General features: G+C 39.2%; 1 protein-coding gene across 1 annotated transcript; it reads right to left on the reverse strand.

The window, feature by feature from the left end:
* Positions 1 to 468: 468 nt before the first annotated feature.
* Positions 469 to 11,106, reverse strand: faah2b (fatty acid amide hydrolase 2b). The gene is made up of 11 exons (XM_084712751.1): positions 10,783 to 11,106; positions 9,606 to 9,688; positions 8,762 to 8,898; positions 8,281 to 8,490; positions 7,597 to 7,716; positions 7,206 to 7,341; positions 6,094 to 6,211; positions 5,877 to 5,996; positions 3,159 to 3,270; positions 2,738 to 2,926; positions 469 to 2,463 (listed from the first exon to the last, which is right to left on the reverse strand). The coding sequence occupies exons 1-11, from the start codon at positions 10,969 to 10,971 to the stop codon at positions 2,288 to 2,290; spliced, it is 1,590 nt and encodes a 529-aa protein (XP_084568877.1). The 5' UTR covers positions 10,972 to 11,106; the 3' UTR covers positions 469 to 2,287.
* Positions 11,107 to 20,865: the final 9,759 nt, after the last annotated feature.

A 20,865-nucleotide genomic window follows, 5' to 3' on the forward strand; every position in this document is an offset into this window, starting at 1 on the left:
GCAGCCACTAGGTCAGATAATCAGGGATTTCAGCAGCATATTTGTACTCTGATGACATCCAGTTGTATTTTCATTTAAACCTGATGAGTTTCGGAAACTTTCAGTGCAGAACACTACACAGTTACAATTACAGAAATGTTCCAGATAATTCATGAACACACGAACAAACCTGGTAGGAAATTTGAATAAAAAAATTCAAAATTTTCTATTATTCCCATCACCACATGAAAGTGGGATTACTGTGTCCCTGTAGTTACATTCAGTCTTATTTACCTGGTGAGTTTAAGGGAATTTTTTCACCAAGAAATAGCCCCTTACATAACCCAAAGATTGATTATTTACTTTTACAACTTGCCAGAGACACAGGCCTAAGAACAACCATCTGACCTGGAGCTGTGCTTATCAGACAGGCAGCAAAAACAGCATTTTGTTACAAGAAGCTGTGAAATGACAAATGAGAGAAAAGAGTCAGACATTTTTTTTTTTATTAACTGAAACAAATGAGTCGCAACATAAAACAGGCACCACCTTTGATTAACTTCAGATATGTAACATTCAAATTACCACACAGCTAAGGTTTTGCACTTTGTCAGTCTGTTAAAGCATTTTTACAGTCCACTACAGGTGATGAGTTAAAAACTGCTACACATCTACACAGGTGTTTCATTATTCTGTCTGGCTGGATGTGTGAGTATGTCCTGACCACACTTGACTGTCGTCTCTCTGGACTAGTTGTACCAGTTCAAGCAGGTCAAATTACACCTTTCTTTAATGTGTCTGGAGTCTGATAACATTAGAAAACACCAAATGTGAACCTGAGCAGAAGTCTAATTAGCTGGAACAACAGAAACACCTGTATGAGTCTGTAAGACATTTAAAACCTTGAACCTGTGATGTACTGAGAGTTAAAATAGCAACAGAAAGTTTACAGTTAGTAACACATGTAACTGTGCAGATAAGAATTGTGCAAAAGGTAAGCATGAGGGTAGGGATGAACAGCACTAGGGCTGCAACTAATGATTATTGTCATTATTGATTAATCTGTTAATAATTTTTATAGAATGTCACTGTTTCTCAAAGCCCAAGATGACATTCTCTGATGTCCACAAGTCAAATATATTAAATTTACTGTCACAGAGGAGCACAGAGACCAGAAAATATTCACATTTGTGAAGTTTAAATCAGAGAATTAGGATTGATTGATGATCAAAACGATTAATTAAAAGGAGCAACATGTAACAATTGCGTGTTCAAAAATGAGTGTTGCAGATTGGAATCCTGTTTAATACGCGATCTGTGGTTGAGGCGAGTGGTTTCCCTCCCTCCCCTCCTCTCCAGACTCGAGGAAGCTCAGGCAGGCTGCAGGAGCACTGCAGGAGCATAAGACAAGTGCAACATTGTAATTTGACAATAACAAATGATGACAAGTCCTCCGCTGTAAGTTGATCAGCTGTTTATTACTGTTAATTGTCCGTCAACGTAAAGCTGAGCTTGTTATCCTGAAAACCAAAGTGCACTGCTCTGAAAATACACACACTGGAGTTGGAGTTAAGTTACTGTCTGCCTGCCAGACTCCATTAACATAGTGCTTAATTTAACTGTTATACACATTTATTCTTTCTGAAAGATTTGTTATGATTTCTTGTGACTCATAAACAGACAATGACTCATTCGAAAAACATTCATCGTTAATTTCAACTCTAAATAAAGTTTAACGGGCAAACAAAAGTAGTTATTCCAGATCAGAGAGGAAATTTCAAAGGAGGAAACTGTGTTGTAGCGTCAAAGAAGTGAGTATTACAACTGAACAGGTTTCCTTAATCTCTGACGACATATCATGGTCATTTTATGAATTATTACAGTAAATATATTACAGATTTCTCCTTCAATAGTTGACAGCTAATCGATTAATCGACTAATCCTTGCAGCTCTAAACAGCACAAAAGCCTTGTTTTGTGTGATAATGTGAACGCTCAATTTAAGATATTTCCACTAATTCGCTCAAAAAAAATCAACCATTTTATAAAGCTTGTGCTCATGACATAACAGTCACTGAACAGGACAAATTATGAAATCATCATATGACTTGCACGTATTGGAACAGCTGATTCCTCCTTTAGTGCAAAAATCAATCTCTTCCTCTTGAACATTCAACATGTGATTGTACCTGTCTGTATTTGTGTTCTACAGTAAGCAGCGCGGCAGACAGACTGTCAGTCTGATCATCTTCAATCCCACCAGCTCCAGTCTGGAGATTTGGTCATGGCTGTTAGCTTATATTGAGGTTTTATTTGGCTCCAGGGTCCCTCCAGCCTCCGAACGTCTTCTCCAGGTAGAGAGCCACCTCCAGGCTCAGGTGGTCCTGCAGCTTCCCAGCAACAACCTGCACGCCCAGGGGCAGACCTTCCTCACCCAGACCCAGAGGACACTGAGTGACTGGCAGCCCAAGAATGTTGATTATACCTGGAGACGGAGACGAATGAATGAAATGACTTAATAGTATGTACCACATATAATATTGATTTTCAGAGATACTAAAAAGTCTCTCACACTGTTTTTAGCACGCTAATTAGGATGTTAGTATGGAGCAGGTGTTATCAATGATACTAATTACAGTTCTGTTTCAGTCAGGTCAAACAGAATCAGGGCTCTGCTTCACTAAATGGAACAGGATCTTAATTAGTATCATTGCTAACACATGTGGTGTTGTAGCTGCAACACTTGAGGGACGACTGACCCGTGTAGGCAAAGTCAAATGGTCTGAAGAGCGGGTGGTGGTGTTTGGGAGCCACTCTAGGGTGTGAAGGATAAAGGAAAACACCGTCAGTCCCCAGCAGCTCGTCCACATCCTTCTGCAGCTTCTCCTTCTGCTGGATGATAAAGGGCGAGGGTTTGGACCCATGGGTCATCTCTACCAGGGCCAGACCTGAAAACATCACACACACACACACACACACACGTTCTGTTCAGATCATGGAAACATGTACAGCTACAGTTTGAAGACAGTGCCAAGACCATTTTATTGCACAGATCAAGTACACAATTAAATATAAACAAGTAAAGCCAGTCAGAAAGTATTTAAATTAAAATAAAATGTAATTGATTCATAACCGTTAAAATAAACGATGCGTTTGTGAATGTTTTTTTCTCCGTCTTACCGATGGCAGCCATTGTATGCTCTGATTTTCCCACCATCCATTTCAGCAGCTCCCACAGAGGCCACACGGGTCGTCCTGGTTCACCCATCTGCTCAACAAATGGCTGAGGTGGCTAAGGTAAGAAAATATTTTAAACATGATTATTAGTATTTTTATTTCTGAGGTGTTTTAAAGCGGGCGTTCTCAAACTTTTTCATGTCAAGGATGCCCAAAATAGATGCATATTATAACCACAGACCCCTAGTTGGAGAGGACTTTGTATTAAGGAGTGGAGTATTTTTTAATTTTTAGGTTTGAAGATTACAAAGAGTATTTATCAGTGATCAAAGTAGGATCATCATAAATTACAATCAATCAAAATGACCAACACTATTTCTTTCTTAAAATAATTTGTTCCTCTAACAACCCACTCTAGGACCCCTGTTGTTGCCCGGACCACTGACTTTAAGTACACTGAGTGTGTCTTATTTTCCAGTGGCCACAGTGCTGTGCTGTTCCCATTCACTAACAACATACAGCCACGTGGTTACTACTTCCTGTTGCCACCAGACTCCTGGCTGTGCAGAGGGCTCATTATCACTCTGGTAACACTAAGCTGTGTTATTGTCCTCATTGTCAGATCCACACCAGGCTTTCGTTTTAAACAGGAAGTCATGAAGTCCTTGAAACAGTTTCTCACAGTATGCTCTCCTCGTGAAATTGTCTGCGGGATTTGATGCCTTAAATATTCTATTTAAATCCACTCGAGTCAAAAAAGAGGAGAACTGAAGGGAGCCAGAATAAAGAAGTTATTCTTTGGTGAAACGGTGCGGGTAAGAAATGAGCTGCTGTGCTGACATCTCTACTTAAATTGCGTGCACCCGTCTGCTCGCCCAGAGCCAAGTCAGCCCTTCCTATGACCTCTGACTCCGCCTCAGGGCAAGGTTAGGCCATCCACACCTGGAAACTGTCCCCAGAACAGCCCCCTGGGGTGCAGTGTAAGCCCAAGAGTGACAATGGAAGCAAAACTGCTCTTAACATGCACAAGCTCATCCTTGTATTTCATGATAGTGGAAAAGTGTCTACTGTGGCACTATAATCAGCCATCCTATGTAAAATCATTTACTCTGCTGATCTTAATGCGCATACTGTTACAGTACTTTTCTATTCATCTAAGAATAGTAAAGCACGTTTGTGCACAAAACTCCTAATTTCACCCCATGTTAACGTATGTACTGTGAGAAAAATCTCTGTTTCTGTTATATCACCTAGTGTTGGGAAATGCACCCTAACAATATGAAGATCTCTCTCAAATGTAATAGTCCTATTATATGAAAATAAACTAATAATAAGGTAGAAGGCTTTTTTTCTGTTGTAATAAATTTGAGAGATATCCGTCTCCAAGTATACTTAGTTTTCTTAACTTGATCTGTATTTTCTATTCTTCTTATTTCTTATACTTAACTCATACTATACTATTTCCTATCTTATTCATAACTTCTATTTTCAATTTGTATATAATTCTTGTATTTAACTTAAACTCCTTAATCCTTTAAGTTAGTCTGTCTAAACTTTTTATCTTCATGTCCCACTGCGCCGTGAAGCGATTCTGATTCTTCGTGCACATGACATCCAGCACAGGGACAAGATTGTGATCAGGCAGCCAAAGTCCACTCTCACTGAGGACCCTTGAGTTGTGTGCAATATATTTGCTCATTATACGTGTATGTCCTGTTTGGTGAAATTCAAGCACCGGTAACTGGCGGGCTTTTGAAGTTGAATTTGATATAAGAGAGGCCTGACAAGTTATCCATAGTCAGACAAGAAATCATGTTGAATTATTAGCGATTTATACCAACTTTTATTCAGCATGTTAATTAACAACCCTATTCGCACAGCACTAGAATTACCAGGGACCTCATGACTTGAAATTACCTTCTACGTCTGTGTTTTGTGCAGCACATTCGCATGAAATCAAAGTGTGTTTTACTCAAATTTATTGTCAAAGTTCTGCGTAACATCAATGCTTGGATTTAAATCTTTGCTTTTGGGGGGAAAATATTGAATAATTTACCTCTTTGAATCTCAAACTCTTATTTAAATTTAATGTTTCTTTTTCGTAAGAGGTCCAGTGGTGGAACCAGAGGAACCACTGGTTTAATCTTTGACATTACACTGTATTTTGAAGGTTAATTTATGTTGAATCTTAATTTGAAAACTAACTATTAACTATAGCTGTCACATAACTGCAGAAAAGCAAGAGTACAGTATTTTCCTCTGAAATGTTAGAAGTGTAAAGTGGCATAAAATAGAAATACTTGAGTAAAGTACAGTGTAGTACGTCTTTACTTTCCATTACAACTACCGTCTTAAGTTGAACACACATTTGCAGTAAAATATTTCATACCAAGAAACAGTGAATAAATAGTTGTATGGCAGAAACAATAATCAAATGACCCTGCAGTCCCAGGGAAGTGTGTGTGTGTGTGAGTGAGTGTGTGCGTGTGGTATGTTGTGTCCTAGCAGCTAAACAGATTAGTGAAACATTTCTGAGCTGCTGGCTACAATAGGTGCTGTGAGTAAGCCTCAGCCTGCTTTCTGTCACTGAAATTAGACAATATTTATCTTCACTCTGCAACCAAGAAAACAGATAAGACAGTCCAGTCCTGTCCTTAAAGAACTGCTCTGTACAAACATGCAGGAACACGACGTCCTGGATCAGGTTATCTGTTGACCTACCTTGCCTTTGTTGTCAGGAAGACCCATGTAGGTGTCCCAGATGTGGAAACCATAGCGCAGCTCAGGGAAACGCACTTCTTGGACTTTCACTCCGAGGTCGGCCTCCAGACGCTGCACCACCTGGAGAACATCACACTTTTCATTGTAAAATCCTTTCTGATGTGGTGGGTTTGCCAGCACTCATTGTGCATTTTCTGAAGACTCTGATTCAACACACCTTCCTCTGAATCTCCATCAGTTCTCTGCTGACGGGGTACGTCATGAGCGAGCCGCCGTCGTGGGGGATGGTGAAGAACCGCAGCTTCTTTAAGTCAACTTTCGTGTCTAGTGACAACCTGTGTGTGTAAGCAGCAAATACTGCAAATTAAACAAACAAACTTGACCTGACCATTCGCCCTAACATTTAGCCCTCGATGAAAGATTTTGGCCGATCACAGTGGATAACACCAGTGGAACAACATTAAAACTAGAGCTGCAATGATTAATCAATAGGTTTTCAACTATTAAATTAATTGCCAGCAATTTCCATGATCAATATATCAGTTTGACACATTTTTTTAAAGAAGAAACCCAAAATGGTCTATTTTCATCTTCTTAAATGTGAATATTTCCTGGTTTCTTTTCTCCTTTATGACAGTAAACTGAGTATCTTTGTGTTCTGGACAAAACAAGACATTCGAGGACGTCATCTTGGGCTCATTTTTCAACATTTTCTGACATTTTATGGACCAAACAACTAATTGATTCATTGAGAAAACGCTAAACGAATCAATCAATAATGAAAATAATTGTTAAATTGCAGCCCTACATGAAATCACTGATAGGAATGTGTTTTGAGTCACCTGCATGTGTGTGCACTAATATTAATGCTAATGATGTGGATGAATTTAAAATTTAAAGATTATATTAAAATATAAATAAGAAAACTATATAAATAAAATGTTTCTGTTGACAGGGGGACTTTCTTTGTTAACGGTTAAGAGAGTTCCGTGAACAGAACAGAAAATTAAGGATAAGAATATAAAAATGTTCTCGTATTTTCACATCCATGTAGCATAAACAGAAGAATTAAGATTGAGGCAGCAGTATGTGGGTATTTTTAAGCAGATTATTGTTACCAAAGCTACGAACATATTACAACATATGATTTAAAGGACAGGTTTTCCTACCTGCTGCCTGCAAGTACTGTAATCCTCTAACAACAGGTCTGGCAACAAAATAACTGCATATGTGCAGAAGCGAAGAGAACGACTTTGTTTGAACACTTATAACGTCACATAAGGTGATGTTGTAAAAATAAGACACTCGGCACTGAAGCTGAGCTCTTACATGTGAGCGTTAGGTCCCGCCATGATCCTGAGCATCGGCAGCAGGTCCTCAGCGTAGCGGCTCATTGGACCACTGCTGATGTACTCCTCCTGTCTGCCGGTGCATGGAGGGTACTGGTTCTCAGGTGACACCACACCTACAGAAACACATCACACTCACAGGGAAGTCTGGTATATAAATGTGTTGTTCAAACCTGCAATAACTGATTGTTTTTGGTTTGTACTGTGAGGTGATAATTCTCTGTAAATTCATCACTACAGGCGACCTGTTTCACATTGATTAATTGTTGTTATGTTCTATAGTTTTCCATTTTAGAGCAATTGATACTGCGACAGCACGCTGAATAATTACTGGCTGCAATAATATACATGTGACATTTAGTTTCTCTTACCCGGAGTGGTTTTATGGCCAAATATTCCGTTGAAGAAACAGGGCATGCGGATGCTGCCACCGATGTCTGAGCCAACACCAATCACTGCACCTGCTCCGCCGAGTATACTGCCCTCCCCGCCTGAGGCAGGCGAAGGAAGGACGAAATAAACAGAGAGATATCGTTTAGGCTTTGTTTATATTAGTACTGTCTCAAAACCTTAAACCCTAAAAACCTAACCCTAACCCATGGAGCTTACTTACTTCTTGTCTCTTTTTTAACTTGCACAAACATCTCTCAATGACAAATGCCAATTCAGTTTGTTCCCATTTAATCAAACCAGTTTAAGTTCTTACACAGGACTGGGAGCAGCCAAACATGAACAGAATTCATGCAAGGCTTTACAAAACCTTTTTCACATCTGCAGTAGTACAAGCCAAGGCCTGTAAACAGATTCCCATCTCCCTTTAAGAGTTCCCCTTTAAGAAACCAGGGCCAGAGCCTCTGTGTTTGTGTGTCTGCAGTGTAATATGATTATCGGGTGAAACCAGGACCCTGTTCCTGGAGACAAAGAGGCCGAGTCAGACAATAAGCTGTTCTGAATAAATGCTGCTTGACTCTGAACCTGAAGTCAATAACAGTGTCTGATTTCCTGCCTAAAAGAGAAGTTGACCTTTCAGTGCACCGTTGAGAAATTAAACCAACCTGAACTTCCTCCTGGTATCCTCTCCAGGTCGTATGGGTTGTTGGTGATGCCGTACAAGTGGTTGTTTGACTCTAACCACATACACAGCTCGCTGGTGTTGGTGACGCCCAGCGGGATGGCCCCCGCTCTCTTCAGCAGGGCCACCGGAGGAGCGTCAACAGTGGCCACGACCCCTCGCCTGGAGATCACACCTGTAGTGTGGGGCATTCCTGCAAGACGGAAATGTGTCAAATTAAGCTCAAATCTGAAGACTGATGAACATTTTAACACTTTAAAAGACTGTTTATTTCCTGGAAATGCTGATTTTCACCATGCGGCCATCTGGACAACATGATGGATACAGAAGTTAAAATGTCTCCACTAAACAGTAACTGGGTGTGGGCAGATTTAAGTTACCAATTTCAAATGCGACTCAATCGCTGGTTATTTGATGTAAGTGGTTTCAAGTGACTGACAGGAGATTAGATTTCTGGAACTCACCCTGGAGGGCGTAGGACTCTTTGACAGAAAGTGGGACTCCCAGTAAAGGCAGGCGGTCCTCCAGCACATCCTCTCCCCCAGTTTCCTCCTCAATCAGCTTGTCCACCTGGGCCGCCTCCTGGAGGGCAGCGTCAAACCTGGACGAAGGGAGACATGGACTATTTGTCCCAATTCTGTTCCTGATTCAAAATCAGTAATTTAAAATTATGCATCAGTTGAAACACTGACACACTGAAACACAACACAAACACTTTGACACAACACCAGATTACTTTCCGTTTCCTCGGAGTCAGAGCCGTGCTCCATGATGAAATGATCACTTCTTTAGAAATAAGAGATGAAATAAGCATGTTCACTGAAAATATCACAGCTTCATATTGAATTTGGGAACAGCTGTAAGTTATTTTAATTATGTGCACTGAGTAGTAATAGTATAGTCTGAGTAATATTAGCTGATTTCTATGTACAAACAAGTAACTACAGCAGGGGTTGGTGTTGGGGTAGAGGGGGGAGTAATGTTGGAAGAAAACATTGGGAGAAAAAAACGTTAATTTGTTAATTAATTTAGTCTATAATGGAGACATCATTTTCCCAGGGAAAATAAATTTCTAGCAACAGACTGATTACAGAGAAGCTTTTAGGGAACCAATCAGGATGCAGATGGTGTCATTATTCTATAGCTGTTACACTGTACAATCAACATTTATTTCATAATGATAAGTTAAAGCAAAAAAAAACTTGTGTGTTTCCACTTTAAGCAACTCATTGTTGCCGCTCTGGAGCACAATAAACATAAAAAGATAAAAGTAAATGTATCAGATGAGGAGAAGTGATGATCTCTTGCCTGTCTTTTACAACAGCATTCAGCAGAGGGTTGACCTCCTGGATCCTATCAATGTAAGCCTGCACCACCTCCACGCTTGACACCTGCAGAAACACACCATTCCGGCAAAATAAGTGAGTGTTCACATTAGTTACACACAGACCAGAAAACCAAGTCAGACAGTGCAATTATGCAGATTATTAACAGGTCTGTCCTAAAAATGAGGAGGATGAAAAAATTACTCTTCATAAATGTGTAAATGTTTGTTGACATCTTTTAAGGTAGATTATTGTGTTGATTGATTCCTCAATTTACTTGTTAATTATTCTGTTTGTAATACGTAAGAAAGTGTCCCGGGTGACATCCTCATAAGGTTTTCTATCATAGAGCTTCTATCCTAGTATGCACAATATGGATTTTTTTTCCCCCATAGGTATTGATGACCAATAACTACCTGCTTCTCATGGTTGATACTGATTAAACAATCAATAACTTAACATTTTTGTATGTATTGGCAGCAAAATAAAATATAAAGTAGTTGTCAGCCCATGCAGGGTTAAACCGACAATTTGCAGTGCCAATTTTGCTTTTCAGGGTTGAGAAAGAATTGTTTTTACAGGTGGTATTACAGGACTACTACTTCTAACATTACCTGCTTTTCTGGTTGCCCATGGGCTGGGCCACTCAGGGATTGATTCTGGGCCACACTCGGCCAGCGGGCCGCCATTTGAATGGGACCATACCTGTCTGACACTGTCTTAATGAAATTAATTTGTATGCCACATAAAAAGCTGCAGGGTTATTTTAGGGCTGCTGGTTCTGTTGAGTTCACTTTAAGTTTTATAATGATAAGATGACAGGTGTGTGTTGTGCTGTTACTCCACAGGTGCTATTGTCTCCTTTTAAAGGAATATACACCTGTGAAAAAAAAAAAAAAAAAAACTGCAGGGAAAAGATCCCTAGGGAGTGTACCAGGGGTTAGAATTAGATTCTGTTGTTGAAAAAATAAGCTGCAGGGATTTAAGAATAAAATAACTTAACATCTACTGATAAGACATATTTAATAAGAAACAGCTTATATAACTTTTATGATTCAAAACAAACATTAACCTAACATATTTATTTATGAGTCGGAAGATAAATCAAAGGTCGTCTGTCCACTGGCCGCAGTCGTCCCTTGCTGTGACCGGGTACACACCTCTTTTCTCCGGATCCTCTTGGCGAGCTGCGTCGCCGACACGAGCAGCAGCGGGTTGGTGACGGGCGGCAGCTTCTTCCCGGACACAGCCGGTCTCCGAGGCGAGAGGAGCCGAAACAGCGCGTGCAGGGCTCCCATGAGCGCCTTGAAGAGCCATACCTGAAGCTTTTCCAGGCGGCTCAGAGCCATGTTTCAACACGGACACAGACTGGGAGAGCACCGAGGGTCAGCGGTTGTTCGTCCCTGGTCACGAGCCGAGTCTGAAGAGCATGCAGCGGTAATTCCTATATGGCGATATATGCGAACTACAACAAGTTAGCACAGGTGAGTGAGACTGAGGAGCGGAACTGTGGTGGTTGCCTTCAAAATAAAATCATTAACGTGACTGAGCGTAACTAATAAGAGGGGTGACCCGGGACAATTCCCACCCTAAGTCCCGCCTCCTTTTTTTTAATTGTCCCATCTTCTGTCAATTTTCACTTCACCAAAAGGTCAGGCCACGCCCCATTTTGGGAGATGGAAAACCAATACACAACCATGCAATTTTACGCGTTTTTTGAATCACTAAATTGACAAGTTTGTATAAATTTGTGTCCAGTTAAATAGTTTTATTAACATGTCTAAGAATTACTCTGTGACCTTGCTTGAACCTGTGTTATCTTAGTAATTTAATGTTGACCAGTCAGCCATGACACTCCTTCAGTCTTCCCCCTTCTCAGTGGACCAGTAACCAACACAGTGACCAAGCACTGTTATGTTGAATTACTTGGCAAGGCTTAATGTTGTCTGTCAATAACAAAACCAATAAGCAACTGTTGATCTAAGTTAGGCACGAGAGTCTAATGCTGCTGTACTGTAATGTTATGACTGTACTCCAGAGGCCTCCCACGTTATCTCTCCATCGGTAGTAAGAATTCAAGTTCTCTGGAGGTTTAGACTTTGTTACTAATGTTACTGGTGTTTATTTGTTTTACAACCTGCTACAAAGCAGCTTTTCAGCATTTTCCTATTTCCCATTATATGTAACTGAATTTTCTCTCCAAAAGGGGCGTGGCCTTGTCAGGCATCATATCATATATATCTTTTGCAGCAGACAAGGAAACTATTCTAGTGGTAACTACATTTGAATTGTTTATATTGTTTTAAAAGCAATACGAGTTTTATTTTGAAAATTGTGATCGGAACATATAGTGTTTATTTTGGGTAGCTTGACAATAACCCACATTAGCCTCCAGGGTAATCTAAGGTAAAGTTTAATCTGTGAGTTAACATAGGCCTGCATGATATTGCATTTTATGGTCTGTTGTTCGTGTTACACTATTTGAATTGGAAATTTTAAGATACAGTATCATTAAAACCATTCACAGTTATAAAAATTAACCTTTGCCTTCATACAGGCTAGAACTGAGCCTATGGTCACAGTTTAAACAGGCACTTTAACAGAGTTAAAGAATGTAATCAATTGATACTCTCTAATTTTAGGAAAATACATTTTTTTTAATTATATATAAGAAGCTTAGACATCCCATGACTTATTATAGCTTATAATGAGATAATAACAGTGCTTTTATGGCTTGATTAAGGAATAGAAAAGTGATTTTTCACTTATTTATTTAGAAATTCATTAATTCATGACTTCATTCATTCATTCATTCATTCATTCATTCATTCATTCATTCAGTCAGTCATTTATTAAATTTTTCATGATTAAAATGAAATAAAACATAGCAAATGTTTTATGATCAGGATTTTCAGAATATTACATTATAAAATATTTCCAAAGCTCAACTATTAAATTATGGTTTCTGTCATTTACTCAAGTGGATACCATTTTATGCTGCTTTATATATACTCCATTACACACTAGAGGGAAACCTTGTACTTTTTACTCCAACATGTTTATTTGACATATCGTTACTTTTTACAGCATTAACTATGTTATACTATGTTGTCTTTTACTGACTTCGCCAGTGCAAATTCCAGTTGACCATGTTGATATGGCAGTGAAGTGATTATTTTCTGCACCCAGTTTTAATTGTGCTTTTTTTGCTCAATTTAAAGTAAATTTAAAGCGTACTTTTAAAAAGTTTACTTCAAAATGGATGTTATTAAGCCTGAATATACTAAAAATAATACATTGAGAAAAATACATGAGTATACTTTTAAAAAGTATACTAAATTGCCAATACTTGTATCGGTGAGTTAGTTTACTCATAAAAAAAGAATTATTTTCGTACAAAAAGTAGACTTTAATGAAAGCTTGAATTAAGCTTATTAAGTATACTCAAATTAAGTGTACTTTTTGTGTTTTTTACCTGGACATTAATCGATTGATTTTATGGTTTGTCGTCATAATAACCCAGAGCTCAAAGTCACAACTTCACAATGTTTATAAAAAATAAAATTAACAAAAGTTATAATGATAAAGCAGCACATTTTTACATTTGAGAAGCTGAAAAACTGAAACTTTGGCATTTTCACATGAAAATGGGTCAATTTCCAAATAATTTTATGTCGACCAGTTTATCACCAAATTATTTAAGTCTTAATTGTCAATACTGTCGGATACTTTAATTTACAACAAACCATCACATCTTATAAACTCATCTTAAGTTTTCTTTGTTTTGTTTGTAAAATAAGTAGAGGAGTAAAAAGTATACCATGTTTCCCTCTGAGATGTGATAGAGTGGAAGTATAAAGTTGGATGAAATGTGTACTTGAGTGCAGTACTTGAGTAAATGTAATTGATTACATTCCATGTCTAGAGGGGGACACTCCTAACTGTATGCTAACACTAGAGGGCAGCATTGCCGTAGCCTTAAATGTCTAATTGAACATACAGAGCACGTAGCAGAAAGAAAAAGCCTCTGCAATGCAGGTCAGTGGGTTAGTGGAGAATCCATAGTGTCTGCTTGTGACAGTCGGCTCACACTGCACCATCAACACAGTCAGCACACTGTGCAGTAAATCAGGCTGTTTTAACTGTTTGAAAGACTAAAACTGCATGAGATTATGATTATGTCTTATCCGTTTTAGTCATACAGCATTTTTGACTTTTATCTCCCTGGTATCTTTTGCTTCATACCTCTTTTTTTCCTGCAAAACAAAAATAAATAAAGACCCAGCTGGGTTAAAAATCAGTGGTGGATAAACCCGAGGTACATATACTAGATTATTTACACTTTATTTTACACCTGGCTTATGTTCGTCTATATTTTAGTAATGAATATTTCACATCTCATGACTTACAAAAACTTTTCTGATAATTTCATTTGAATTAAGCACAAAGACATATATACTCATTCTGAATTTGCCTCGACATATGACTTCAGTTGCATAAACTGCACAACACATTTTGCAGGTAGGTCACTTTAGTACCTGAACTCTTTCACAATAAAACCACGCTGTTGCAACTCATGCAGATTGTGTCTTGGCTTTGTCTTGCAGAAATGAGCTGGGACGTGTCTGGAAAAGACGTCTGGATGGCAGCAAATGTTGCTCCAAATCCTGTGCATACCTTTCAGCATCGATGGGTTTGAACATTAAATATCTTGTCTTTGTACTGTGTTCAGCTGAATATAGGTTGTAAAGGATTTCCAAATCATTGCATTATGTTTATATTTACATTTTAGCATCCAAATATCCAATACTATATAATATATGACAATATAACAGTCTCATAGGCTTTTACGTTTTACACTTTGAGCACATTATGATAATACTTATGTACTTCTGTACTTTGCACAAACTAACAGAACTAACATCTACTTGAGCATCTTAACACTATATGTCGAGTCGAATGATTAATATGCAAAATGTATTTTTACATTTACATATTAAATATTATCTCCTGTGTCTTTTATTTAAATTAAAAAAACAACTACATTAGCCTAATGAGTGTTTTGCTAATGAGAGAGGGTTCGTGCATTTATCTTACTCAGTGAAAACATCATATTAGGCCTCGACTGTGTGAATAAAAGAAATGTGAAATCAATAAGGTGCACAGAATGGCAGCAACACCCTGCTGAGCTATTTATTGATCCTGTTGTGTCAGGAGGGACCTCATTTCACGGCCAGTTTGGAGATGACGCTCAGAGGCAGGAAATTTTAGTTTACTTTAAAGTGGATGTTTTGATCTTAAACCTGTTAACAAATAAACTGCATTTTCTGTTGACAAAATGAAGACATGGTCACAGAATTACTCCTCGAAGGGGGTACGCCCCGGTGCAAAAAAACACAACACAAATGTATCAGAACCCATCCAGGTGGAGAAAAACAGATCATTCCTCGCCTGAAAGGTGAAACCTGAGGCTCAGAAGACTACCGGGCATGTAGAGACAAGAGGGGAAACCAGGGAAAACACACAACTCACAGCGTTTGTGTCCCTGCAGGAGAAGTGCTGCTGTCTGGGAAAGCATAAAGCAAATGTAACTGCAGTTAACCGCTCATTATTTGGAGATCATGTAGTTTCTTTACCATGTGCTATTAATGGGAACTGTAAAGCCTTTGTGAATGCAAGCCTTCAGGGTAAAATGATATGGGGTCAGTGAACAACAGAGGACGGCTTTGGGCACGTTTGTATTGATTTCCATCTTCTTTCCTGTCTCTGTTGTCACAGGATATGCACATGCCATCTACCTATAGCTCATTATTTTTGTAGAAAAAACTCCCTGGAAACCAAATCCCATATATTATTACCCAGGCATTTAATTTTCCTAATGAGATAACAGACAAAAACCCCACCGTCTGTTCCCAGTCCACTCTGAGTGGACAGTAATTTACTTTACTGTTCCCTTCGGATGGAGCAACACTTCACTCTGATCCACTTTCCAGCTCCTCCTCTCTGCCCTGGAGACCAATGTAGGCTGATATGTCTGCCCCTTGGGGGTATAAAGCTGAGCGTGTCTGTCTGTTTGTGTACCCAAGTGACCGTTTTCATTACTTAAAACTACAAGTACTCAATGTTTTACCCAAATTGTTCTTCATGGGGTAGGAAAAGCATGTGAAACAGTGCAGACCGTCCACTAAAATCACATTTAATTACATTTTTTTAAGGTTGTTTAGCTGCTTAGTTTTGCAAGATCCACTGTTTGAGAGTAGATGGAAAATAATATTAAATCTAAACAAAGTCACCACCAAAGTGTGCAAGAAAGTACACTGTGAAAAAAAATCATACAACATAAAAACAAAAACAAAATGGAAACAAAACAGAAAATTTCAAGGGAACTTACTTCAATAGATTTTTGGGTTTTGAGCCCAACTCAAACTATAATAAGATTTTGTCTTTAAATAATCTTGAATATTTGAGTTTTAGAAACAGCTGAAACAACAAAACTAATAACTTAATAGCAGCTCGCTGTGAACAGTTTTTGAAATACAAATTTTGGGAGGGTGTTCTAAAACTCAAAAGCTCAAAAGAGGAAAAGTAAATTATCTAAACAAATGATTATAGGTCAGAAAAACTTTATTTAGTTTATTTGAGTTGGCATGCGAATATTGCCTTCTTAACTTTCCTGAAGAAACAGCTGTTTCTGAGGTGAGATGTGTGATGTCCCCTGTTTTCCCCTTATTTGATCCAATCTATTCTTAAACTTACTTTCTTCGAGACCACTGAAAATCTTTTTACTTCTGCATTTGAAGTGGAGACGTGGTTTTCATGTGTAAACATGACATTTTCAGTTCCCGTTGGATGTGAAAGTGGCTCTTTGACCCTTGAATTGTCTTTTTTCAAGCCAAATTGTTTACAAGTGTTTGCAAGCAAAATAACAAGCAACCATACTTAAAAAAAAAAAAAAAAATGAAGCTCGCTTTTTTATATCTGAAATGAAACCTGTCACCTATGGTGTAAAACATGAAAAAACATTATTCACACATAATATGAATATGAACAATCAATCATTTCTGATAAATCTGTAGGGTGTTTATGATCAGTTGATATAAGAGGGTAAAAACTTATTATTACTAATATTGCACGTCCCCCCTTTACGTAATTGTCCAGAATTATTTCCTTCGACTTATCACTGTCCCAGTTTTACCTGTGTTGCACTATGCAGATCTTTTGTATATGCATGCCCCTCCTCAGGCTTTACTGATAGACTTTATCAATCTTCCTTTAAGTTCATCACCAATAAAGCCTCGACTCACTCCAGGGTATCGTCTATTTTGGCAGCCTGCAGTCACACACACTGATGTATACATTGAAGTAACACAAGGCAATTGTTGGGCTTCTCTCATATATCTCACACAAGAGTGATGGGCAGTACTCTTTAGCAGTAACAGAAGGAGATGAAGTGTGTGTGTGTGTGTGTGTGTGTGTGTATGTGTGTGTGTATGTGTGTGTGTGGGTGTGGGTGTGGGTGTGTATGTGTGTGTGGGTGTGAGGGGTGAGGGAAAGGAAATGTATTTTGGTGTAGGGCATTTGTGCAATAATTGGATGTAGGGGATTTGCTGGGAAATAATTGTGTGCAGGGCATTTGTGCAATATTTTTTGTACAGGACTTTTGTGCAACTGCTTGGATTTAGGGCATTGTGCAGGACTCTTGGGTGTATGCTTTTTTGGGCGTATTGATCTGGGGATGTTAGTTGTAGTCTGTTTGTGCATGTGTGGTTTGTTGCTGGTGTCCGAGACAAATTTCACCTAAGGGAGACAATAAAGGCTTATCCTGTCCTGTCCTATCCTGTCCAGTCGCAGGACATTTAAATGTTGTCTGGAAAAAAAGGTTTGCACAGAAAATGGAAAACAAAGGGCTTTCTGCATCCTCAGACTGAAATATGTTGCAGAATATTTTAAAAATCCATAATTTGATTTGATTTCTTTTAATGCTTTTAAATCCATTTTTCCAAGGTGCAGGTGGCACTTTACTTTGTAATAATTATTTTGCCCTATTTTGCCCATGTTTTTAAAGAAAACGTACGCTGTATTATGTATTATTTAAATATTGTATATTACATGTGGGTTCCCCCATCAGCAGCAGCTCCATCTCCACATGTCTATTTGTCTACTTGGCAGGAGTCTTTCATCCAGCATGGGAGGGGGTGGGGGGGGTGGTTGAAGAGGGAGGTGGTGGGGGAAGCGTGCACCCCTCTGCTCCTCCTCTGGGGACTGGCGTGCGGGCACATGAAACAGCTGGTGTGTTCCAAAACCCAATTATAGAGGCCCCTGGCCCCCCGCCTGGCTGCCTGTAAGGGCAGGCAGGGGGAGACTGTGATCGTTAGCGCCCACAGATGAGTCTTAACAAGGGGCCGCCACCGCTGGGGTGGTCAGATGGGAGTCCCAGCAGGCTCAGGATATAGATTTGACCCGTCCAGACCTGGATGTATAGGTGGAAATTGGAATTTTAGAAGCAGGAGAGGCTCGTATCTAATGTTTTATTTACACTGAACACTGTATTGAGGACAGAGGTCCTGACTAGAGCACTGTACAGATCTTGGCTAATTTATCAACTGGAGTAAAGAAAAACATCATAAAACTCAGCTGGGTTGAGCTTGTCTAACTTTGAATGACTTTTTGTCATTTTGCTTAATCCATCTCGAAAAGTAAAAGTATAAAATATTAATCCTTGTTGGTGAAATCCGGCTTCATGAGGAAAATAAACAAAAATATGCCAGACATTTTTAATCATTTAGTAGGTGAGCTTCCTTTCAGTCACTGTGCTTGAAAGCTTGTGGATCAGTTTTTACTATTGTGTTCTGTTGGGGATTGATCTGTGTTGTGAAGGGACTCTGAGCAGCTCAGGTGTTAGATGCAGCACGAGCGTGTGTGCTATTGATTCCTGTCCTACTGGCTGTTGGTAAAACTTTTCAGCAGGGGATCTGAATGAGAGCCACATGAGCCAGCCTCATTAAAATACATTTTTTTTGTCCCTCACGAGACCATAAGAAAGATGGACTCACATTGATTTTAAGCCCTGCATGTAGTCTTACTATAATGGAAAAAAGAGGATAGAGGATTTTGTAGTTAAGACACTGTTTTGCTGAATCTTCTGCCTCAAATAAATATGAACTCAGCCATTCTGTTAGTAGAAGAAAAATACAGGACTGTTTAAATCTTGATTTGGGTCTGTCAGTGATGTAAATTGATTACTGTGAGGGCTATTTGGTTTTCTTTTATTTACTGACAAAATTCTAATATACTGATGAAATACAGAGAAATCAGTTCATCATTGTCTCTGGTGTTTCAGCAGTAAACTGCCCATTTCTGTATTTCTGTAAAACTGTTGGGATCAAAATGGGCAATTTAAAGGACCAGTGTGTAGGATTTAGTGGCATCTAGCAGTAAGTTTGCAGATCGCCAACACCTCACCTCACCCTCCCTTTCCAAGCCCGTAGGAGAACCTACAGTAGCCATGAAACTCATCCTATCCAGAGACAGTGTTTGGTTTGTCCATTCAGGGCTACTGTGTAGAACCACAGCAATCAGCTCTGGCTGACATGGCGCAGCCATAACACGACACAGCTGTGCCTGGTGGAATTTAGCCATAAAAGGCCTTTCAGATATAATATGGCCTAAACTGCCCTCTCCGGTGTGGTTAGCTGATGGATTCAAGTTCAATCTTAAGGTTGGGTGAGGGGCAGCACTTGCCGCTCTGCTCAACACAGCACTACGCCATCAGTAATAATGGGTTTCAGAACACAGTGATGCCACTGTGGCGCTGTCTCTGAAAGGCCTTTTAGGATACGAAAAGACAACATCCAGCCCAGCCACAGTCTGCTCACCCTGCTGTTGTCTGACAAGAGATACAGCAGCATCCACTGCCATTTCAGCAGACTATAGAGCAGCTTCTTTGCTCAGGCTGTGAGCCTTTTAACATCATCCCTCTTACTCCATTAAAGAGTTTTGTTATGTTTCCTCTGTGTTGCTGTTGGGACAACAAATGTAAATTTCATGATACAACCTTGTGTTGTAACATGACCATGACCATGAGTTTATCTTCTTGTTTATTCTTCACACAGATAGTTTAGCTATTTGAGTGATCTGTCTACAAAGACAACAGGAAGTCACCAGACAAAAATCCCTGCCTGAGAACATAAAGTCCCTCTAGGTGATAAAGTTTCCCTGAGACGAGTCACAAAGGTCAGCAGAGGTCAACCTAATCCCCCCTCACACACCTACACACACACATGCATGAATGCTTGCACATAATCCCCACACACACACGCTCACTGAAGCCCAAAACACATATAACAGTCCGTGTGATGAATAAGTGATCAGCACCACTAAATAATAAATAGTACATATTATTATCAGTGACAATGGTGTGACTTCAGTGTTTTTCCTCTGGCTTTAGGACAGAGCCAATAACTTGATTGTTTAATAATGCAGTGAGAGACCACAAGATCTGTTCACCAGCTCGGAGAGAATCACACACCTCCAGCTGAATGTGTTAACGGTGTGTCAGTATGTGGCTCCGAGGTGTGAGATAGCTCACCGCTGTATGACACACTTTTTTATGGTTTTCTGGCGTCCAGCTCCTTTGGGTGTTCTACGCAATGTTCACAATCAGCTGTAAAGAATATCCATGTCTGAGCAGTACTGTCCTTTAAATCTCCTCTGCAAAACAACATCATTTTATCTAAGAGCTTTACTTGAATTCATCATTTCTTTTTCTTGTACTACTGGAATTGGTTTGACCTGTTGTATCAGTTAATGTTATGTTCTCCATTTTATTTTATTTGCCTCCTTGTGTGAAGCACTCTGTAAGCTTGGGTTTGAAAGTGCTCTATACATAAATATTATTATGTCTGCAGCCATTTAATGAGTGTCTGCATTAAATATATTAAGAAGGCCAACTTGGACTGATTCCAACCAACAAATCCCAACTGGACTTTAATATCTTCTTAAGTGTTTCCCATCAGGTTAATTTATGCTGAAACGTGTCCACTCAGCAGGTTTATGGACAGTCAGCTTGGGAGTTAGGGTCAATTAATTGTGTTTTTGGTCTTGGCCTTAAAATAATTTAATAAATACCAGTTTAGCTTTAGTATATTTATTTAGTATATTTAGCGTGATTTTCTATGCCACGAATATGACGTTTTGTAGTTAAATACCTGCTCTAGTCCCTTGTGACTGGAATATAGCACAGG

This window comes from Lutjanus erythropterus, chromosome 23, assembly GCF_056507025.1.
Source record: "Lutjanus erythropterus isolate fLutEry1 chromosome 23, fLutEry1.hap2, whole genome shotgun sequence".
Classification (NCBI taxonomy): Eukaryota; Metazoa; Chordata; class Actinopteri; order Lutjaniformes; family Lutjanidae; genus Lutjanus; species Lutjanus erythropterus.